This window comes from Culex quinquefasciatus, chromosome 2 (assembly GCF_015732765.1).
Source record: "Culex quinquefasciatus strain JHB chromosome 2, VPISU_Cqui_1.0_pri_paternal, whole genome shotgun sequence".
Taxonomy (NCBI): domain Eukaryota; kingdom Metazoa; phylum Arthropoda; class Insecta; order Diptera; family Culicidae; genus Culex; species Culex quinquefasciatus.
The window spans coordinates 62081627-62106033 of NC_051862.1; the positions used below are offsets into that span (position 1 = coordinate 62081627).

A 24407-nucleotide genomic window follows, 5' to 3' on the forward strand; every position below is an offset into this window, starting at 1 on the left:
TTGTAGAAGGAATTTTGTCAAAATATTGTCAGGGAAGCGAAATTTACACAATCGAATGAAAAATCATGGCTATGATGGAAGTCTTCACGTTAAATTAAGCCCGCCTAGAGGCGAAGTTGGTTTGTATAGGGTTAACCCCCTTTTACGCAATATAGTGTTTCTTAAGGTAAGAGGGTAAGGCATTGCCATGAGTTTTTGGCAGGCTTTGAGGAAAATGCCATAACTAAAACAATTTCTGTCTGTTTGCAAACGATAAGCAAGGTTGATAGCAAGCAATTTGTCGAGTTCAGAAATTGATTTTAGTTGAACTGAAGTTGTCCAGCAACTAGCGAAATTACTTCCTTAGATTAATATAAAATATCAATGCGCGTAGATGATATAGATTAATTTTATTTGCTTAATATACATGATTTTTTTAAAAATGTCCAAAGAATGTTCCAGCTTCTTTATTCATTAATGTAAATTTTATTTTCCAATTACATTCAATCAAATTTAATTTCTATTGAGTGGCCAACCTGGATCCGTAATTGCTGGGGTTCTGGAACTGCTGCGGTACGTACCGTTGATGAACTGCTTCTTCTCCTACTTTTGCTTCGGCTTCGGTTGGCTCGGGTTCTTGGTGGGCTAGCACCACTCGGATGGCCACGCTCGCTTCAACGCCGCGCACGGAACATCGACCAGTGCTCTTGGGTGGCAATGGCGGCCGTGGAAAACCGCGGGCTGGCTTGAGCGATGGCGGACGGATGGCGCGTACTGACCAGCAATGGCGTAGGCTGGTGTCGAGGTTTGCGGTGTCTTCCTTCGTTGGCTCGATCGGGCGGACCACGGGATCACCGTAACGGTCGTTCCGAGAAGGGTCTCCTTGATAATTAGGGCTTCAGCCCGAGAAATGCGCTCCTTAACGAATTATGGATCCGCAGATCCAGAGCGAAGGTCCTATTACGTTTAGGTGCATGTACTGGCCCTCCCGCACTTACTGTACATGGACCGACCCGTGCGAGTGTGAGGCGCGTACGCTTGGTGGACGAAATCAAAAGGTGGGGGGGGGGACAAATCGTGAGCGATGAATGCCAAGGTCGGGCGATTCAGGGACGCAGGATTTACCTGAACGAACAGCAGGGTGATGCGGGAATCCTTCTTCCGTCTTCTGCTGGCTCACTTTAAAAAACTTTCACTTGCACTCAACTACTTCGCACGAACACCGGGATTGAAATGGCCGATTTACGGCGGTCAAACCTGCCTCGAAGGATCCATCATCGGTCTCCTCAACCGTCATCCCCCAATACCGCCAACATCTTAGAAGCTTGCCCTTAAGTTGCACCCACTAGATACCCCCCTTGCACCCACTGAGCCCTTTCTTAAGATACAATATTTTGTTGTTTTTGTTGACGGGGGACTACGCTATACAATATTGGTGTTTCCCTATAGCTCGTAACCCAAAACATTGAACATTTACCACAAAGAACATTAAATAATAAATAAATAAATTAACATATTAAAAATACTAGGGATCTTGTAACTGAACGGTTACAATCCTAAGAAATTAAAAAAGCTTTTTTTCTGGTTCAATTTAATTCTTTTAAATCATTCCAATGCTATTTCTAGACAATCTAACGCCTTTATTCAATCGAACGTATCTTATCAAACCGTGGATTTTCTTTCAATTCATGCAAAAATGGTGGTAATTTTCTAAAACTTACCCGCTTAGGTGCATCGTGCAGACGGAGTACCAACTGCGTTGTATAACGTTCCCTCGTTGTACTAGCATGTTTCCTGCTTTCAGAAGATCAAGCTATGCAAAAAGACTAGAGGTAGTGAGAGAGGCTTGTATGAGTTAGTGTTAGCTTTGTGTGCAAACCCTCGCCTGGTTTCGAAAAAGCTGGTTATAGCTGGATAGTGAGATACTACACGGTTGATCACGATGTGATGGCGAGGGTTGATCGTGTCCAGCTAATAGAGCATTCGTGGATCTTCGTTCCACAATCAGTTTATCGTTTTTAGCCCGTTCACCGGACAAGTCATGTTTGGCTTTTTTGTCTCGTCGCGTGTTCTTAACTAATTAAAAATCACTTGTGTTTTAACATTAAATTTTTACTTCGTTGGTAAGGCGTTTTTAACAAGTTTTATGCAGCATACGTAAAGCTAATTTATTCTAATTTTAGTCACACAACTGCAGCACCAATATCGAAATGACATTTGACTTTATCGCCGCTGCCTGTCTGGTGCAACCGTTCGATGGAAGCGTGGAAAACTTGCCATCGTTCATCGATTCCGTAAAATTACTCGCCGAATCAACTCCCCACCATCAGATGCCGATTGCTGCGAAATTTGTGAAAACACGTTTGGTTGGGAAGGCATGTTCCAGCATCTCAAGTGATTGGTGGACCATTGAAGATCTAATCGACGAGGTGAAAACGATGTGCCTTAAACGTGAGACACCGGAATACATCATCGCCAAGTTGAGAATTCTCAAACAAAAAGAGGCGCTTCTTCCGTTTTGCGAACAAGTGGTGAAGCTTACAAACAAGCTGGAAATGACATTTTTTGTCAGCTTGGAGATATCTCGTGAAAGAGCTCGTGCAATGGCCATCACGATTGGCGTGCAGGCGTTGGTGAATGGCTCCGTGCAGATACACCGGTCACTGGACAGTCACAATTTTAGCACAATTGAGCAGGCTGTTACAGAGGGGATAAAGATGACGAGCGAGTATAGCAGATTTGGTCACGAAACGATCACGACTACCGATTTAGCCATTATTTGACTTTTTTGCATGATTTAAAAGTTGTCTCGTCACGATATGCTCGTTTGAATCCCGCTAATTGATGTTCCGGTAACATGAATCCTGCTAATTGGAATAAAGTTGTTGCTCATTTGATTTTGAGAATCACTCAATCGTCTAAATTTAGCTGTTTGCTGTTTGAGTGTGATAATTTGGAATCGTACAACCAACAGCTGTTTAATCCAAGGGTTAATTTCACCATATTTCGTTTCACTGGATGGTAATTTCATGGTAATTACATGTTTTATCATTTTCGTGGTTAAGGGGTTACATACATGTAGAAAATCACAACATTTCATATTACAGAATATTTATTAAATCCACTTAAAAGATGATTTTCAATCACTCCCGAAAGTTTCATGAAGATATTTCATGATTTAACTGAGTTAGAGACGATTTAAGCTCAGAATTTTGCCATGCGCAAAGCCAACTGTCTAACTTTCTGAGCGTTTTTCTCTGAACACCAAGTTGATTTACGGGTGCCACGATATCTCGAGATGGGATAGACCAAATTGGCTGAAATTTTGAGTGAAGACTCCCAAGACATGTCTCGTGTGCATGACGAAGCCCGATTTTAAAATTTTGAATTTAAAAAAATACAAAAATCAAAAAGTGTCTATTTTTTATATGAAAAACAGAAAAATATTTTTATCTTTTTTTAAATAAACTTTTTGAAAATCGACCTTCGTCATGCACACGGGACCGGTTCAACGAGTCTTCACCAAAATTTTGAGCCGTTTTGGTCGAAGCAATGTTGAGATATCGTGGCACCCGTTTTCTGAAACTGCTAACTTTAAATAGCTATATCTCGGCAATGATACAACCAAATGTCTTCAAATTTGTTTTGATGAAAATGTATATTTTAATGCCCTGAAAACAGATTTTGAAAAAAGTTTAATTTTGTGCTCAAACCGACCTGTGACATTTTTGCCGATTAACATGTATGTAACCCCTTAAGGAAAAATGATCTTGAGAATCTTGATCATGTGAGAAAAGGATTCGAGAAAACATCTCTAGGGGTATCATGTCAAAATTGTCGATTTATCGCTTTTTCCAAGAAAGGTAAATTATACTTTCAAAATATTCTACACTCACACCCCGGTGTTTGGCCACTTTTTCGTTTGACACATTTTTAGTTTGAACCCCGTCAAACTAAAAAGTGACGAACTGTCACTTTTTACACGGCGCTCACGCACACTATCAAACACTCCGTGTAAAAGGGGTGTCAAACTAAAAAGTGGTCGTCCATCTTGCTGTAGGTAAATTTTGAAACTGCAAGCTTAAAAAATCGTTATCTCAAGAGATTTCAATTCGCCCAACATTCGAAAAATAGATTCTTATGTAAAATCGTTAATTCGAAATTTAATCGCATGTATATTGTAACGAGTACATATGGAGTAAAAGTACAGTCGGTATGATTGGGAAGTAGAAATACCTAAACTGTATTAAACGTACACGCCGCAGAGTAGAGCTTTCTTGCTGAGTGACCTTTGCTCATTCCTTTGGTCACTCAAATGCCGAGTACCTTTTGCGCCAGTTATCCCAAAAGCTTTCCGTTCAACCAGATGGCCGAGTGGTTTAAACTCTGCTCTTGAGGTGAGCCAGCACAGGAGATCGGGGAGAGCCAGCCGCACGAATCTCGCGAAGAGTTTCGCGTTTTCGCGGTTCGGGGTGATGCGATCGCGGAGGTAGTAAAGCGGTCCAAGGGAATGACAAGCTATTGTCCAGGGTTGGTAACCGTGAGAGGAACGGAATTCGGAACTGAAGCCTCTCATAAGTCTCGGCGTTCTGATGACGCGCCCAACGGTTCACTTTTAACAGTTCCGCGGAAGAGGCACCAGTGGCCCTCGATTGTGCGCGTCTCGTGATTAAATTGTAGGTTTCTAGTTTTCCATGAGTTTGTCTTTTTAGGTTATCCCAAGTGTAATGTGTTTCTCTGTCCTTTCCCTGATTAGCTAGTTTAGCGAGATTAGTAGATCGATCTAGTGCCGTGTCGTGTGCGTGTGTGAAGACCGTGTGCATGTGCGTTCCAGAAATCCTGGTAAGTGCGCTGACCACCTCGTGGTCACCTGTGCGAGTGCCAAGTTAACATCTGCCCCATGACCAGCTCTGCATCCACCGCCACGCTCGTCAAAGACGGCCCGATCTACCGGGGACCAGCTACCGCTTCGATCCGGCCGCAACGCCCACGCCGCCGAAGGCCAGCGCTCGCCAAACCGCGCTCGGCAGCGGAACTGTACGGCCACGCCGTAACAGGACAGCAGCAACCGTCACCGCAGCGTCCTTGAATTAACCGCCATCGCGCACAGCATCCGCCATCGCGATCGCCAACCGCCATCAACCTAACCTGGAAGGTTAGAAACCACGTGAGTGAGTGAAGGTTAACCCTTGGGAGAGAAGTCCGGCCTCGAAGGCGGACACGCGAACCGGCAGCAAACAACAACCAGCTAACCAGCGTTCCAGCCGAGCAGCAGCAGCAGATCTTCAAGCGTAGGTCGTCGCGGTTCCTCGCAGGTGCGACCAACCACGTGCTCGAGTCCCGTCCGGTGCTAACCGGAGAGCAGCAACAGCAGCAGCAGCGAGTGATGACGTCGTAGACGCCGTCCGCAGCAAAACACCGACCACCACCGAGTTTCTTCGAAACCGACCCGCAGCAGCAGAACAGGTATCCAGACGACCACGTGATCGTCGAAAGCGCCCGCACCGCAAACCGTGAGTAAAAGCATGCTTAAGTGATAAGTCCATGGCACACTTTTCGCCCGCTACCAACCTTACCAACTAGTAGCGCGGCGCCGCGTCTGTCGAGACTGTTCCGACTCGCCTAAAATGAACACATAAAACGCACATAGCACACACACCTAAACCGGAAGAAGAAGAGAGAAGAAGGAAGACAAACACACGGGAGATTTTTGGATGAAGTAACAGGATCTCAGGGAAAGGAAGAGGGAGGATCGCCGGCAAACACAAACGTACGTACGTAAACATGTATGACTCACTGTAAAATAAACGAACACAAAACACTACAAATGTTTTTCCTGCTGCACTTAACCTAAACACACAGTAGCTATAAAACACTTATGCTAGGGTGACCGAAAGAGTCGACTCATGTTTTGGTCGCGACCGTTTAAATAAATGTAGATTTTCTTTCAATATTCTATTTTACTTTATTTTTCTACTGGAGACAGGGCTCCGAATCCCTTGGACCATTGGCTATTTTTCTTGCAGATCTGGTTCAGGTAGACTGTTGAAGGCCGCAGGTGATGAATCACGCCCTGAGGTCTCCAGTCCGTTTCCGGTTTCTTTTTCAGCTACCCTTCCTGGGTAGTGGCTTGGTACGCTAGTCGGAGTACCTCCGACGCGTTTTACACCCCACAGAACTCCCTGTCCCGAAACGGGATTACTGAACCCCCCCTCGAGAGGTCTCTACGGCTGGGCAAACCGACAAACAGGTGGATGGTCTCCTTCGGGAGTGGCGCTTAAGCCATCTCACTTAACCATAGGGGAGTTCGATAGGCTGGCGGGCTATAACTGGCGCCCAACAATACAAGGCATCTACTGTACTCTATTTTTTTTTTTGGTATGATTTTCTGATTTTTTGATTTTTGGTAACATTGGTTTGGAACAATTTGCCTGATTTTGTTTAGATTTGCATTTCTTTCTGATTTGCATTGCATTTTTGTAGTTATTAGATACTTTTGTTCTGAAGGAAGAGTTGAGTTTCTCGGAGAAATTGAAAACACAATTTTGGGTTGTTGTTTATTTGCATACATTTATTATATTCACTTTTTTTTGTTTTTTCATCATACATTATTTATATTTTCATAATTTTTTTTCATTACTTCAATTTTTGTAATATTGGTACTACGATTTGTATTATTTAATAAGCCTACTCTGCATTATCTGAATTATAGCAAAATAATTTAGCTAACTATAAAAAAAAATCTTGCCTTCCGTTGGTAATTGGACTAACTTTCACTAATTCTTCAAATTAATACTGCCTTCTTGCAGAAACTCAACGAAAAGAACAACTACTGATCTGTTGGTTGATAACAACAATAGTCTAATTGCTTAAACGAGGGATTAGTACATGAGAGAAGAGTACAGAAGTTTACAAAATGTAAACAACAACTTTTGATGCCAAAAGAAGTAGCTTTCGGGGGATTCTGATCCATACGACGATGACAGGACACACCAAACAAACAAAACGCATCTGAACGACGTCAAAGGAGAAGTCGGCGAAGCTGGAACAGGGAAAGAACGAAGTCTGCAGTGGAAATTACTCCGAAAGAACCGACTGTCGGGGTTAGGATCAGATGCCAACACGATGGGCTTGAAAGTTCTCTTGGGAAGTAGTTTTGGTAATGTCCAACTGGTAGCAGAACCTGGACCAGAGAAGGCGTCGTAATGGAATCGCTCGATTAGCTGCACTAGATCTTGTTTTTTTTTAGCTATGTCCCTCCTAATCCCACCAGGAGCAACCATTTCCGTTAAGGGAACAAAACACCCTCGGGGTAATTACCTCATTAGGGCACTCGACGGACTCGTGTTAGGGAAAACCAGAATAAACAAACCAGCACTGAGGGTACCGAGTTGTACCACGCGCGATCGCGACCTGGGAGAAGCGGTTCGATTTGGGGTGATTTGTCATGTGTGTTCCAACCTTAAGTATGAGAAGATGAAGCAAAGAAGGAGCAGCTTAGTTGCGATGACTTCCAAAACGCCCGATGACTGTCGAGAGCCAGTAGTCACTTGTACTAAGATTGCACGAAGCTATGAATGAGCAAGTGATGACCTGTGTTAGTAGCCACCGAAAGGTGTGAACGAAGAAAGCGAGCCTGCGATGACTTCAACAGCGATCGATGATTGTCGAAAGCTAGTAGTGCATCTTTGGACAACGCCCACAAATCATCTCGAAATCGAATCAGACGATCCACATTTTCTAAAACCCAACGAGCTATGAATAGACTTCAACCGAAGAAGTGACCAAGGGTAGAACCGGTTCTACCACGCGAAAATACCAAATTTTGGGCCGAGTAGACACCACAAACCAAGACTAGCCTGACCGAGTCACAGCTAGCACGCGTAAAACGAAGAAGAGGAAGAAGATACGCAAAACCGAACGCGACGCGAAGAAGTTAGTGGTTAGTAGGGCCTAACGCCTAACCCTTAAACTAAGTTAGTACTAAACTAGGTTAATCTTAGATCTATAAAAACTCACAATCCGCTAGTCCAGTTGGAGGTGGATCATCCTTCCTTCCGTCGAGTGTGGGTGGAGTCCAAACTTCCGTCAGTCGGGGCGAGTCATCCTTCCGGCGAAGTGGGGTGAGGGTGGCCGAACATCGTCAGCTGGCCGAGCAAGATCGTCGTCACCTGTTTGCGTGGGAGGACGGCATTGTAATATGATCACTTTCATTATTAGTTTTCTTCTTATACTTACCTGAATTGTTGATAATTTTTCTACGAAGGAGTCGTATTTTCCAGTTTTTTTTCCTCATTTTCCGATGATTAACGATCCTTTCCTAATGTAAATAGTAGTTATAGTTTTCCCCTTGTAAATAGTAGTTTAAGTTATAGTTAGTAAACAATCGAAACACAGCTGGCGTTTCGCTGGTTTGTTTACAATCGGTTTCCAAACAGAGTAGCTTTTGCACCATAGTTTTTTTTCCCAAAGTAGATTTACCACACCAATTTTTGCACAGATTTTCCCACCCAGTTTCCAATTTTTTGATAATTTCCCCAAGTAGTTTCAGCGCGATCGATTAGCCAGATTTTTCTTAGTTTTTTTTCCCCCGAGCGCTTATCAATCGCTAACGACAGGTTGTAGTTCCACGCCGCAGTAGGCCATGCCGCTGCGCTGAAAATAAACAAACAAAAACCAACTTAAAACCGATAGCTGGAACGATATGTCAGCTCGACTTTCCTCGTTTCCGTTGGGAACGGTTCTTCCGACCATCCCAGTCGTCTTTTCTGGCCATTTCACCTTTTTTTCCACAAAATTTTCCTCTAAAAACTTTCACTCGCGATTCTGTACCTGCGCCTGGCATTTTTCCACTTTCACTTTCACATTTTTTTCCTCCGTTGACAGTCCGATGACGTTTGTTTTGTTTGTGTGCGTAGCACCGGTAAAATGCGCAGGGTGATTGAGTGACAGATCCAGATCTTGGAGATGGATTCTGCATGGGTGAATTTTTTTGAATGCGAGGGTGAGCGAATGGTTTTCTTTCTTTAGTTTGTAATTATGGTTAATTCTTCAAGAATTTCGTTATCGGATTTAATCCTGGTGTTTGAAGTTCTTGTAAGGAGGAATATTTTGCGTTTCGAATCATAATGAGTGTTAAATCGCGGAAATTTATTTCCGTGGCGGCGAATTATGAGGAGAAACAGACCTTTTCTGTCAGTGAAGTTTGTTCCCACAGACTCGTCTTAGTATTGGGCCGGGATTGCAAACTGAACTGACTAGTTCTTTTCGTGAACGTTGTTTTCGCCTATCGGCTTTGTCCTGGTGTAGAAGACACGCTTCGTTTACTGTGTTAGCTCGCGTAGGGTTATGCGCAAACTCTATGTCGATGCTATTTTTTTTTCGTAGTTTGTTTTAATGTTTTTATTTTGTAATTTTGAGTATGAATGAGTCGTCGTCATCAATGAACTGATCAGTATTTTTCTGGGTTACAAATTTCTTCACTGCTTCTTTTCCTTATTTTTTCTTTTCTCAATATTTTAATTAGAATTAGTTGTACATATTTAAACATTCAGCATGAATTTCTTTATTAAAGGTCAATTTTTTTTTTCATGATTATTTTTTTTCAAAAGCCTTTGCCGTAATTGAGCCGGTTGATTAGAGTTAGGAACATTTGTAAATTGAATATTTTTTTTGAATTACTCGTTTTTTTTTGCATTTTCTCGAGGCTTTACTGTTGTTATTGATGATTTGAGTAGTAATTCGCTGGAGACCGGAGACTTTGGTCATTGATGGTTAGTAGCAGACTTACAACATCGTCGCTGACACTGTGATGTTGTCTGATCTGGAAAGTGAGACGGAGCTGACTGTTAGCAAGGACCTAACTTGTTAGTGAGTTGACAGTTCAGTGATGAACGTATATGACCCCGAAGAGAAACCCAATCATCAGTAGCACTTCTGTTTGGCCTACGAAAATTTGTTTGGTCGTTTTTCACCGCCGTGTTAACGCCAAACAAATTTTCGTACTTTTAGTGGGGAATGATGTAACGAGTACATATGGAGTAAAAGTACAGTCGGTATGATTGGGAAGTAGAAATACCTAAACTGTATTAAACGTACACGCCGCAGAGTAGAGCTTTCTTGCTGAGTGACCTTTGCTCATTCCTTTGGTCACTCAAATGCCGAGTACCTTTTGCGCCAGTTATCCCAAAAGCTTTCCGTTCAACCAGATGGCCGAGTGGTTTAAACTCTGCTCTTGAGGTGAGCCAGCACAGGAGATCGGGGAGAGCCAGCCGCACGAATCTCGCGAAGAGTTTCGCGTTTTCGCGGTTCGGGGTGATGAGATCGCGGAGGTAGTAAAGCGGTCCAAGGGAATGACAAGCTATTGTCCAGGGTTGGTAACCGTGAGAGGGAACGGAATTCGGAACTGAAGCCTCTCATAAGTCTCGGCGTTCTGATGACGCGCCCAACGGTTCACTTTTAACAGTTCCGCGGAAGAGGCACCAGTGGCCCTCGATTGTGCGCGTCTCGTGATTAAATTGTAGGTTTCTAGTTTTCCATGAGTTTGTCTTTTAGGTTATCCCAAGTGTAATGTGTTTCTCTGTCCTTTCCCTGATTAGCTAGTTTAGCGAGATTAGTAGATCGATCTAGTGCCGTGTCGTGTGCGTGTGTGAAGACCGTGTGCATGTGCGTTCCAGAAATCCTGGTAAGTGCGCTGACCACCTCGTGGTCACCTGTGCGAGTGCCAAGTTAACATCTGCCCCATGACCAGCTCTGCATCCACCGCCACGCTCGTCAAAGACGGCCCGATCTACCGGGGACCAGCTACCGCTTCGATCCGGCCGCAACGCCCACGCCGCCGAAGGCCAGCGCTCGCCAAACCGCGCTCGGCAGCGGAACTGTACGGCCACGCCGTAACAGGACAGCAGCAACCGTCACCGCAGCGTCCTTGAATTAACCGCCATCGCGCACAGCATCCGCCATCGCGATCGCCAACCGCCATCAACCTAACCTGGAAGGTTAGAAACCACGTGAGTGAGTGAAGGTTAACCCTTGGGAGAGAAGTCCGGCCTCGAAGGCGGACACGCGAACCGGCAGCAAACAACAACCAGCTAACCAGCGTTCCAGCCGAGCAGCAGCAGCAGATCTTCAAGCGTAGGTCGTCGCGGTTCCCTCGCAGGTGCGACCAACCACGTGCTCGAGTCCCGTCCGGTGCTAACCGGAGAGCAGCAACAGCAGCAGCAGCGAGTGATGACGTCGTAGACGCCGTCCGCAGCAAAACACCGACCACCACCGAGTTTCTTCGAAACCGACCCGCAGCAGCAGAACAGGTATCCAGACGACCACGTGATCGTCGAAAGCGCCCGCACCGCAAACCGTGAGTAAAAGCATGCTTAAGTGATAAGTCCATGGCACACTTTTCGCCCGCTACCAACCTTACCAACTAGTAGCGCGGCGCCGCGTCTGTCGAGACTGTTCCGACTCGCCTAAAATGAACACATAAAACGCACATAGCACACACACCTAAACCGGAAGAAGAAGAGAGAAGAAGGAAGACAAACACACGGGAGATTTTTGGATGAAGTAACAGGATCTCAGGGAAAGGAAGAGGAGGATCGCCGGCAAACACAAACGTACGTACGTAAACATGTATGACTCACTGTAAAATAAACGAACACAAAACACTACAAATGTTTTTCCTGCTGCACTTAACCTAAACACACAGTAGCTATAAAACACTTATGCTAGGGTGACCGAAAGAGTCGACTCATGTTTTGGTCGCGACCGTTTAAATAAATGTAGATTTTCTTTCAATATTCTATTTTACTTTATTTTTCTACTGGAGACAGGGCTCCGAATCCCTTGGACCATTGGCTATTTTTCTTGCAGATCTGGTTCAGGTAGACTGTTGAAGGCCGCAGGTGATGAATCACGCCCTGAGGTCTCCAGTCCGTTTCCGGTTTCTTTTTCAGCTACCCTTCCTGGGTAGTGGCTTGTACGCTAGTCGGAGTACCTCCGACGCGTTTTACACCCCACAGAACTCCCTGTCCCGAAACGGGATTACTGAACCCCCCCTCGAGAGGTCTCTACGGCTGGGCAAACCGACAAACAGGTGGATGGTCTCCTTCGGGAGTGGCGCTTAAGCCATCTCACTTAACCATAGGGGAGTTCGATAGGCTGGCGGGCTATAATATTGAGAAAATGGCGTGTATAGTTTTCAATTCAATTCAGCGTCCAATTTCCTTTAAAAATAACTGTCAAGCTTCTCTATCATTTTATGTTTCAGAGATGTGGCCATTTGAAAAAAGAGGTATTTTTGAAAAAATGATGAAATCCGCAAAACTTTGGGGCGGTGCCAAAAAAGAAGGGTTGGTCCAATTTGGTTCAAAATCGGGATTCTTACATGTTTTGATAGTTTGATCGCCAAATTTGAGCTTGATCAGAAAAAGTCCATTTTGATTCCATTCCACGTTTAAAATTTTTTTAAACATAATTAATTTATGTTGTGGGAAGATTCTTCATATTTTCAAAGTTAAAAAGGACCTGATTTTTATCATTTCTATGAAACTTCTCTGCAGCGAATCGAAATTTGGAGAAATGGCCATGGGTGAAATTACCGTCAGCAGACGCCCTAATAAAATTAGACCGGATGCAGAGTAACTTTGAAAAACAGCAAATAATCAACTTATTAGAGAAATGCAGTTACAGTTGTGTTTAAATAAGCCAATCCATTTTTTAAAGAAACAATAAAAAACTACAAAATAAAATATGTTAAAGAGTTGATAAAATGACATAATTTGTAAATAATAAACTTTTATATTCAACAAAAAAACTGTAGTTTTTTTTCAAGCCTTAAAACTGTGATCCATGGAGTTTTCGGAAAATATACATTTCACCAACATATCTTTATTCAACTTTCTCATTTATTTAAAAAAAAGTACACGACACTTACTGCTAAACAGAACGTTTCTTTTCTTCCTTTTGTAAATCTTGAATCGCCGTGAACGTCACACCTTCATGTTTCGTCTTCTAACTGAAATTATGTCCCTAATCGAAAATCTCGAAAAAAAAACTGAAACAAAGACACAGACCGTGTGCACAGGGGGAGAAGGAGAGAGTACCATCACCGTCGAATATCGAATATTTAGCAAACTTTTTACAAACCGAATGAGTTGATTCAAAGGAAAGGTGTCTTAAAAGTACGCGTTTTAGAATCTACAAGGTAAAAGAATAAATATTGCACAGAAGTTTTTAAAAATATCGCTTGTTTTCTTATCTCTTAGTACAACCCCGAAGGCAGATCGGTCACTTTCGAGCCACCGAGGTTCGTCTGGCTTCGGCTATTTTCCCGCAGCAGCTGTCCGTTGCCTGGGTAGTGCAATTGGGTGCCGTTGGACGAGCGCAGCTTGAAGTTGATGTTTCCGGTGCCGGCGGCGGCGTTTGTCGTGGTGGGCCGTGCCTTCTGGAAGGCGGTGGTCTTGCCGTTGATTCGCTGCTCGTTGGTGGTTACGATGTCGATCATCGAGTCTACGCCGTACGCGCCCATGCGGTCGAGGTTCTTGGTGACCTTTTTCGCCTCGAGGGCGGCGGTGATGTCCGGTTTGGGGTACTTGCCGGCGCTGTTCATGTCGGTCATGAAAAAGACGCCGTTGAACTGCTGGGGTGGGGGTGGTCCGGGGACGGGGACTTCGCGTTCGAGCGATTGGGCTCGCATCATGCGGGATTCCTTGTCGCGGGCGTCCATGATGACGTTCAGGATGGCTCGGTTGGAGTCTTTTGAGGCGGCGGTGGTGGCGCGACTTCGGTGCATCGCCGCGGATTCTGTGGCCGTGTGGACCACGTCGGGACGGGTTGATTCGTGGGGTGGCTCTTCGGGGGCGTAGAAGGCGCTGTCCGGGTAGGTTGGCTTTTTGGGGAGCTTGTCCGGTTGACCGTCTTCGAAAAAGTCCAGCTTGCTGTCTCCGTTGACGAGGAGCAGATCGTAGCCGGAGCCGTCACCGTCCGAGGGCGTTGAGATGAGGTGGGCCAGCGAGCGGGACTTGCGGGGTGGATGAGGTAGCAGGTTGACAGGTACGATTTCGTTCTCGGTGTTGATTTCCAGGCTGTAGAGCGTCTTCTCGGGGAGGTCTTGATGGTAGAGGACTTCGTTTTGGTCGGAGATTTCGCGCTCCGCGTCGTTGACGATGTTCTGCAGCTCTTCGATGACGTCCTCGATGGTGGCGTTCGTGTCGTCATCGTTGTTGTTCAGTTCGTGTGACGTTCCGGCGTTGTCCTGGTTCAGAGAGATGCTGAACTTGTGGGAGTTTGAAGAAGATCCTTCCTTGGCTGGGAACACTCGTGGAGGTTCCGGAGTGGAGGACTGTCCGGTTTCCGAGCTGCTGATACCTTCGTCATCGTTCTCGGAAGTGTTCCGTTTGGCTTGAGGTGGAACCTGTCTTGGCAGTGCCACTGGTCTCTTCTCCAGACTGTTGCTGTTAGAACCGTCCATGCTGTGATTGCCCTTGAGTCTCAGAACTTCACGCTGCAGCTCGGCACACCGTTCCTGCAATCTTCTCTCCATCGTGGTCAACACCGTCTTTTCTTCGTGCAAGATTTGTACTCGACGCTCGAGGATCACCAGCCGACTGCGAACCTGCTCGGCAGATCGCGCCTGGTTCTGCAGCTGCTCAATATCTATCCGGATGGCGTCCCATCGCTTGACCTCGATGCGAAGTCGCTCCAACCAGGGGGAAGTAGACGAAATTATTTTGCACATCTGAGCCGGATCCAACCCGGCTTGAAACAGTTCCGCCTGCAGATACAACCGAACCTGTACGCTCTCGGCGCTCTCCAAGAACGTGTTGATGAACTTCATCCCAACCGCCTGCAGCTCCCCAGAACCACCCCCGCTGTTCAACATCCCGACCAGCAGTCGGAACCGCACCGGTTCGGCACATCTCAACCGCAGCGTCGACAACGCTTCCGAAACCGCCGTATGACCTTGCTGTTGACTGCGCTGCGTCCCATCCCCCAGCGCAGATTTGTCGCACGCGATCGTCAGCAGCTGCAGCGCGACCACTCGCGAACGGATCCCCGTGCCCGTGGCAGCGGCCGCCAACGGAAGCAACCCAATCGGAGTCGTGCCCAGCCGGGCACCAGCCTCGGGACTTCTCGTGCAGCAGATGCTTAGGCATTGTCTGGAAAAGAAAGCAATTTATCAGTCGACGCTTCTTCATACGAGTTTCGCAGAACTCACAAGCACGCCAGCTCGTCCAGCAGGGCCCGCCGCTGGTAGGACTGGTTTGGCCGCGGCATCGCTCCGGGCGCCGGCATCGTGGTGGTTCCGTTCATCGGCATGCTCTGGCTCAGCTGTACCGAGCGCAGAACCTCGAGCAGCAGGCTGACGCCATCCAGCGGGCTGGAGACGAACTCTTGGACGAAGCTGAGGGAAATGGGAAAAAAGAAGTTAGATTAATCGGTGTCGTTTTAGTTTGCTGCGAATTCGAATAGGGACTCCCACGCGCCGGGGCAGACACTCTAGAGAGACTTTTAAAGAGGGACAGATTTAGATAAGCTAATTACTTGGTGGCGATTACCTCATCCACTCATTGAGTCTTCGGCGCTGAGTGAGCGCACGTGGCGATGAGCTTTTAATGTTTTCGTATGGGGAAAGAAAAAAGTGCGATTGCGATAGAGCTTATGCGATGAGATGATGGAGGCGGTAGTGTTATAAAATTAATTAGAAAATTGGCTCGAGGAGATGATTGATACTGGCGCGTGAGTGTTTTAATTCGTTTTTTTTGTCTGTGGGGAGTGTGTAATGAAGAAAGGCGATTCGAAGATGTGAGAAACGGTAAATTTTGGGGTCTGTAAAGTTTTGTTCGAAGTTTTTTGGAAGGCACTTAATGATGCAGAAACCCTCGTGATCTGGTTTTTAAAGGCCCAGGTCAAGTGTGGGCTGCTGGGCAAGATATGGTTTTTGATATCAGGTATGGTTTGGATATTATACAATAGGAGTTACATTCGCAGAATTGGTGGTTTGAAATTGCAACGAGTTAATAATAATATTTCATAAAAAAAATATTTGATAGGAAAAACTACTCCAAACATTTCAAGCAAAAATTTTACTCCCAACGTTCCGCGTAATAATCAAAGGAACAATCTTAATTTACTTTTAATATTCGTTTACGTAAGCAGCCTGAATCGGCGCAACGATGTGCACAATACCCGAGCAAAATTAAAGTACACTTTTTGTTATTTAGCCTACACTCCACTCATTACAGTAGGCTTCCATCTCGATGTAAAACCCTTTCTTTCACCAAGAAGAAAAAAAATACAGTCAAAGCAGTTCATCATATCGTTTTGTGGCACACGACTTTTTCCAAGATTCAAATCTCCCTGATTGACCATTATGAGTGAGTTGATTTGCGCGAGATGTGATGATGCATTTTCGTGGTTCACATCATAAGCATGCTCGTCTGCTTGTTTTGGAGCTGAGTCTGGTGTCCACAAAAAGCAAAACGAGCTCATCATCGGTCACGTTATGCGCAGGTGAGGGTGGTAAAATGATGGCAGTGTTTTGTTTCGGTGGAGACATTTGAAAGTGCGAAATTAATCTAGCTTGGTGCGGCGAATGGAGTGGTGAGCTATCTATAATCACGATCGAGTCACATAAAACGAGCTAATTACTTCATTTTATTTTTTTGACTGGTGATTTCCCACGCTGATGGTGGTGAGCTACCGTGTAGGTAGATGAAATCTATCTGTGATTTAGTCTTGTAGATTTAATCTGCAACACAACTGACGAAAAGCTAGTTGGTCTATGACAACTGAGGAGGAGAAAAGTTTTTTTTCGAGAAATTAAAAATTCGATTTAAATGTATCGAGCTAAATAGAGGAGTCCTCAAAACACTTTAAAATTGAAGTCTTGTAATTTAGTGAACAATTCGATGCATCTGTGCTTTCTTGTGCTAAGCTTGCTGGTTTTCCTATCTAAATGGCATAAGAGAGCACAGAGGCATCGAATTTATTCTTATTATTCTTATGATTAATACTTTTTTTAATCTAAATATTCATATTTTTCTTATTATTCTTATAATTCTTACGATTCTAAAAATTCGTATAATTCATATTATTCTTATTAGAGTCCAGACTCAATTTTCCGAAGGCCTCAATTGAATCACGAAAATAATATTTATTCTTTGTCTTGTTTTTTGATTGTCGAGCTTTAGTATTTAGGGGTCATACTGGGTCATACTACTCTAAAGTGATTTGGAATTTTTTTATCCAAGATGGCGGCCGAATTGGTGGTTACTTGATTGGACTTGATTATCCGAAGCCTCGACTGTCCGTATGGGATTTCGGAAAATCGAATCACGAAAAAAAATAATTGTTTTGAATTTTTTTAGTTTTATTATTTTTAAAATGAAAATCCAGTTCTGCAACCCATTTTCAATTAAATAAAAAAAAACATTTTTTAAATATTTTATCCGCACTATTTGGCCTCAATCTTGGATTTCAAAATTCTCAATCACTTTAGTGTAGTGTAGGTTACCCTTTAGGGTGCACAGCAACGAAGGAAGTTGATGTCTTCTTATTCCAAAATTGTCAAACTTACGGACCCAAACCTGCAATAACGGGTTTGAAAAACTAATCAAACTTTGTTGTAAATTACTTTGTGGACAGTACATTAGGGGATGAATAAAAAAATATTTCGATAGTACTCGTAGTTTTGAAGATGCTAAAATGTCTGTAACAAAAATCTGGGTGCAAAAGCTCTGGTTGATGTGTACCGTTAGGCTCAATAAAATATAAGAAAAGGAAAAAAATGGAGTCCGAAGTTTCGATAATCCGAAGATTTAATTATTCAAAGTTTCGATTTTCCGAAGTGAAATTTTGCCAAGGCCTTCGGATAATCGAGTCTGGACTGTACTTTAAAATTGCATTTGGAAATCAACCATTCAAATTAGATTAAAACGGGATCGCACAAAGTAAAATAAATCATGGTAATATTACATCTGAAAGGAGTACATCTTTTATGTCAGAAAAAAGGTGTAATTTTACCTCTGAAAATGTGTAATTTTACCACTTTTCTGGTTTAATGTCACTTTTTCAGTCTAAATTGAGGTAAAATTACATCATAAAAGAGGTAATATTCAACCTTCAAAAATTACAGCTTCCAAATTTACATAATTTTTTACTGTGCAGAACTCGAATTCAAAGTAAAAAAAAAGAAAATGGAAAAGACTCGATTTTTTCCGGATAATCGAAACTTCGGATAAACGAGTCTGGACTGTATTCTTATTATTTTTAGTATTCTTATTATTTTCATTATTCTCATTATTCGTATTATTTTTATTTTTCTTATTTTTCTTATTATTCTTATAATTTTTATTATTATTTCTATTATTATTTTTATTATTATTATTATTCTCCCAAAAAAATACTTTCCCATAAACAGAGTTTTAGGTGTTCAACTTTTCAAAAAAGGGTAAAAAATTATAAAAATTTGCTCTTTTTCAAAAAAGCTTTTTCGTAAAATTCTGTTAAATCGTCTGCTGTGTGCTATCTTGTGACATGGACCATTTTTGTCGAAAATGAGTTAATGATGACTTTTTACTATTTTTAACAAACACTACAAGATGTTTTAACCCAATTTTGAGAACTCGCTTCCGTTTCCTGGATATCGCAATACACACTTGTGACATAGACCAATTTATCATCAAAATGATCGTGCACACACTTGTGACATGTCATGCATGTTGTTGGAAAATGTGGAAAAATTTCTTGTTTTTCACAAATTTATGCCGAAATACACATTTTCTGAAGGCAATGCAATCTTTTGTTTTTGAAAATATACTGATTAAGTCGGTTAAATTATTGATTTAAGCCTATTTTAGTTTGTATGGGAATTCTGTGCACACTTGTGACACATAGTACAATATTACTTTCGAAACACACTTGTGACACGTGCTTTGCAGATTTTTGATTACCTAATTTAGTGTATCTTTTCACTGGTGTAACCAAATCAGTTGAAACTTGGAGCGTTTGTTAAGCGATAGTATACGAACCGATTGCTTCAAAAGGTTTGGCTCTACCATTTATTGTTTTGAAAATATTTATCATCAAACTTTAAAAATCGATTTTCTCGAATAGTACTAAATGGTCGTTGTCACAAGATAGCACACAACAGATGAAGTCTTGAAAATTAAATGCAAACCCCTTAAATTTTAAAAATCTATTTTTTTTGTTTCCGTCTGCTCTACAGCTTTGTACAATATTTGTACACTCTAAAAAGCAACCCTTCAAAGTTACAAGAAATACGTAATTTTGAAATAAACTTTTTTGATTAAAAAAAAATGACCCCTATGAGTTGCAAATTCGAAAAGAACATGAAATTTACCATAAAATGACTTTTCCCTTGATTTTGGGGAGCAGTTGGCCAACGGGAAGTGGCAAATATTTTAAAACTATTTTTTTAACTTTTTTGAATGAAAAATAAGTTTAACATTATTTTTTAAATCAAACCGTTTTTTTCTTTTCCAATGCTTTCTGAAGAACGGAAATTACAGGAAAAAAGGATGAGCCAAATTTTAAAAAATCAACCTGGCTAAATTATCACATTATTAACACATTATCATAAATTTATATTTCTGTTGATTAATTTAAAGTCTTTTTAACAACATAATTTCTTCAAACTTAATTCAAACAGTTCTAAAAAAAAAAAAGAAATTACTATACGAACAAATTCCTCTCGAGCTTTATTTATTTGAATAGTTATTACTGCTTGCTCTTCAATTCAATCTTAAAGGTCATCCGAGTCAAGTTCAGTAATTCAATTTGTATGATTCATCGTTGCGATGTTTACTGAAAACCACCAAAAATTACCTCAACAGTAGTCACTTTTTTGTCTACCAATGTTGAAAACTTTCGTTTGCCCACAAGTCCACGGGTACCTCTAATGTTTCTGGAGCTTTACCGGCTTTCTCCCATCAACAAACTTAGCGTACTCATCAGATACCTGCGCGCCAAATTATACTGCGATTTTTGCTTCTTTCCCTGGCAAAAACTTGAGCCTCCCAAGTACATCCGGCGAGTAGAAACCACTAATTTCGGAGGGGTTCGACTAGGCTGAAGGAGCTTAAGTTTCACGTGGTGGCAATCGCGTGACGTGCCCGCGGAGAGGTTAGTCGTCCAACACACGATATGAGCTTATGGCTAGTAATTCTTCATGGCATTTCATTAGTCGGACAGAAGGAACGAAAAAAGAAAAACACCATTACCATTACCAATTACGACCCCCCTCGTCACTGAAGGGTTAGTTACGGCGCCTGCCACTTATGACTTCTGGTGTTTTTGAGGAGGATCGTCGCCGTGGCCAATAATTTTCCCACCCAGCTCACACACACGTGGGGATGGTGAAACTAGTGTGTGTGCTAATGGATCACTTGGGATGGGCTCATCGAGAAAAGGGAGAAAGTGCCTGGCTAAAAGTACGTCCGGATTCACTTACCTAGGAAACGATGCCCGCAGATCGGCCCTCAGCTTCGTGAGTAAATCGGTCACCGAGCCAAACTGACGCAGGGACATCTCGCAGTCCATTTCCGGGGGTGCCTGGATGGGGGAGCTGTGAAGTGGGGGGAGTAATCCAATAGTTAGAATCTTTCTGGGAAAAATTAAGCTTATCTGGAAACAATTTCTAACATTGACTCTAACTCAAATTTGCACATTTGAGTTTACAATCTTTAGTTATTTTTTATAAATGAGCAGTTCTCTAGGATTTCGGTCATTCGATTTTTTTTGTATTTTTTAATCCGACTGAAACTTTTTTGGTGCCTTCGGTATGCCCAACGAAGCCATTTTGCATCATTAGTTTGTCCATATAATTTTCCATACAAATTTGGCAGCTGTCCATACAAAAATGATGTATGAAAATTCAAAAATCTGTATCTTTTGAAGGAATTTTTTGATCGTTTTGGTGTCTTCGGCAAAGTTGTAGGTATGGATACGGACTACACTGGAAAAAAATAATACACGGTAAAAAAAATTTGGTGATTTTTTTATTTAACTTTTTATCACTAAAACTTGATTTACAAAAAAACACTATTTTTATTTTTTTTTTATTTTTTGATGTGTTTTAGAAGACATAAAATGCCAACTTTTCAGAAATTTCCAGGTTGTGCAAAAAATCATTGACCGAGTTATGAATTTTTTAATCAATACTGATTTTTTCAAAAAATCGAAATTTTGGTCGTAAAAATTTTTCAACTTCATTTTTCGATGTAAAATCAAATTTGCAATAAAAATGTACTTTAGTGAAATTTTGATAAAGTGCACCGTATTCAAGTTATAGCCATATTTAAGTGACTTTTTTAAAAATAGTCGCAGTTTTTCATTTTTTTAAATTAGTGCACATGTTTGCCCAGTTTTGAAAAAAATATTTTTGAAAAGCTGAGAAAATTCTCTATATTTTGCTTATTCCGACTTTGTTGATACGACCTTTAGTTGCTGAGATATTGAAATGCAAAGGTTTAAAAACAGGAAAATTGATGTTTTCTAAGTTTCACCCAAACAACCCAAATAACATTTTAAAAGGGCGTAATATTGAATGTTTGGCCTTTTTGAAATGTTAGTCTTGATTTGAAAATTCCGAAAATATTGTTTTCGAAGAGATCGGAAAATTTCACAAATGTTTCATATATTAACATTGAAAATCGGACCATTAGTTGCTAAGATATTGACGATAGAAAATGGTGGGTTGTTTGGGTGAGACTTAGAAAACATCAATTTTCCTGTTTTTAAACCTTTGCATTTCAATATCTCAGCAACTAAAGGTCGTATCAACAAAGTCCGAATAAGCAAAATATAGAGAATTTTCTCAGCTATTCAAAAATATTTTTTTCAAAACTGGGCAAACATGTGCACTAATTTTAAAAAATGAAAAACTGCGACTATTTTCAAAAAAGTCACTTAAATATGACTATAACTTGAATACGGTGCACTTTATCAAAATTTCACTAAAGTACTTTTTGATTGCAAATTTGATTTTACATCGAAAAATGAAGTTGAAAAATTTTTACGACCAAAATTTCGATTTTTTGAAAAAATCAGTATTGATTAAAAAATTCATAACTCGCTCAATGATTTTTTGCACAACCTGGAAATTTCTGAAAAGTTGGCATTTTATGTCCTCTAAAACATATCAAAAAATAAAAAAAATTAAAAATAGTGTTTTTTTGTAAATCAAGTTTTAGTGATAAAAAGTTAAATAAAAAAATCACCAAATTTTTTTTACCGTGTATTATTTTTTTCCAGTGTAGTCCGTATCCATACCTACAACTTTGCCGAAGACACCAAAACGATAAAAAAATTCCTTCAAAAGATACAGATTTTTGAATTTTCATACATCATTTTTGTATGGACAGCTGCCAAATTTGTATGGAAAATTATATGGACAAACTAATGATGCAAATTGGCTTCTTTGGGCATACCAAAGGCACCAAAAAAGTTTCAGTCGGATTAAAAAATACAAAAATTAAAATTGAAGAAAAAAGACCGATTTCGTAGAGAATTGCTCAAATATCTAAATTTGATCCAAAAGTTTTTTGCCTGAAAACACCTAATTTTTTGGATGTTTTTGTTTAAAGTTTTTGGAAATAATATTAAAATTATCAAAAAATTGCCACTCATTTTCATTTTCGTATTACAGCATAACCGATGAATATCTGATTGTTTACAGCTCTGTTTTAATACATGCTGTTGCACAACACTTGAACTATTATATTTATTTGGGATAACTTATTTCAGATTTGTTTCTTTTTATCGGAAAACGATGCTCCCAACTATTTCCTAAGAGTTTTTTTTTTAGGTTTAATGTTTACTCAGGGAGAATGCACGATTTCAAAACAATTCTATTTGAAAAACAAAAAGAACAGAAAGATACCTAAAAAAATAAATTTAACACCTTCATTTTTTAAGCTTTTAACAATAGTGAATAATTTAACTGACAAAATTGCCTAGAGAAAAGAAGTTTTTTGTTCTATATTTGATACATAAATGATGCAAAGAATACGTTTCAATCTTGGTATTTGCATTCAAGTCGATTTTTAGTAACCGTTAATTATTTTTATTATTATTTTTAATTATTATTATTTTATTATTTTTTTTTTCAAATATTGTTTAACCGGTAAGGATTGTTACAACTATCTTAAAAAAAAAACATTAGATTTTTTTAAATAGATATTTAAATAGTTATGTTCTACTGAATGAATTTGAAGATATTTTCTAAATATATTTCATTAAAAATAAAAAATAAAACGATAAGAAACTATTTTTTTCTGTTCTAAAAATTGTCTCAAAAATCAGAAAACGCAGTTCGTTTTGCAATTTGCACTCATTTCCAGTAAAACTAAGCATTAAAATGTTTATATTCACAAAGGTTTTCGAAATTTTATATATTTTTTCCAAATTTCTTGAAAGCTAGGTTCTATACTTTTGAGAAATTTTCTGCTCGTTTGAATAAAAATACTTTCGAAAATAAAAAATAAAAAAAATCTTTTTGAGCAATTTCAAATGAGCTAAAAACTCTTATTTTTGTTAATTTTAAATGTTGGGCTAGAATTTTTCAATTCAATTCGGCTTTATTGGTGAATAATAACGACAGAATAAGTTCTTTGCAGTACGTAACCGAGTTGTTGAGTTATTTTCAGCTGTGTGTTGCATCATAATTTACATTGCAATAATTATTTAACGTTACACTAAATTTTTAAAACACACTAAAAAAATAAAAAAAATCAGAAAAATATATTTTTTTATTAACGAAAGACGAAAAATAGTAACGAAATAGTTGATAAATGAGCTCAGCTTTTCAAAAATATTTGTTGCACAGATGCTTTTCTTTGAAGAAGTATTCTTAAATTGCAAAAAAAAAAACAAAATAATTTACACACTCAAACATGCCTACAACTCGAAAACGTTGCATTTTATAAAAAAAAAAAACTATGTTAAGTTATTTTCAATTGCAAATTCGGTATCCAACATTTTTTGAATTTTTGTTTGAAAATATTTTGGATATATCCTAAAAATCACATTAAAAAAAAATCATCAATCCAGTACCAGATTTGGCACTATCCTAAACTCTAACGCAAAAGATGCCTTTTTAATGAAAATAACAAAAACAATATTTTGGGAATTCAATTTTTAAAGATAAAAAGTAAAATAAAAGATCGGGATTTTTTCACATGTCCATTTTGTATGAGCAGCTCGCAAAATTGTATGGAGCCTTGTATAAAAAAAACTATTGATGCAAAATGCTTTCTTTTAACATAGGGAATGCATAGACAAAGTTTCATTCAAATAAAAAAAAATACAAAATCAAAAGTAAATTCTGTTTTAAATAATTGAATTATTAGAAAAAAGACGAAAAACGTGTGCTTTTGAAATTATTTATGGAAATTGTGTTACAATTTAAT

The 24407-nt window shown here is 40.5% G+C and overlaps 2 protein-coding genes across 4 annotated transcripts in view; one reads left to right on the forward strand and one right to left on the reverse strand.

Annotated features, from left to right (window-relative positions):
- Positions 1–1828: 1828 nt before the first annotated feature.
- Positions 1829–3087, forward strand: LOC119766609. Its single transcript, XM_038251534.1, has 2 exons — positions 1829–2102; positions 2163–3087. Exon 2 carries the CDS (start codon positions 2190–2192, stop codon positions 2760–2762), a length of 573 nt encoding a protein of 190 aa, XP_038107462.1. The 5' UTR covers positions 1829–2102; positions 2163–2189; the 3' UTR covers positions 2763–3087.
- A 9850-nt stretch (positions 3088–12937) lies between these two features.
- Positions 12938–24407, reverse strand: part of LOC6048428 — a 214801-nt gene continuing 203331 nt past the window's right edge. For all 3 annotated transcript variants that reach the window (XM_038251526.1, XM_038251527.1, XM_038251528.1), the window contains 3 exons: positions 20450–20563; positions 15194–15379; positions 12938–15134 (listed from right to left, as the gene is read on the reverse strand). In XM_038251526.1, coding sequence (XP_038107454.1) covers positions 13238–15134; positions 15194–15379; positions 20450–20563 — 2197 coding nt within the window. In that variant the 3' untranslated portion in view covers positions 12938–13237. The remainder of the gene's footprint in view (positions 15135–15193; positions 15380–20449; positions 20564–24407) is intronic.

What these genes read in the sequence shown, in the direction of transcription:
- LOC119766609 (XM_038251534.1), top strand. Translation starts at nt 2,190, where the DNA reads ATGACATTTGACTTTATCGCCGCTGCCTGTCTGGTGCAACCGTTCGAT.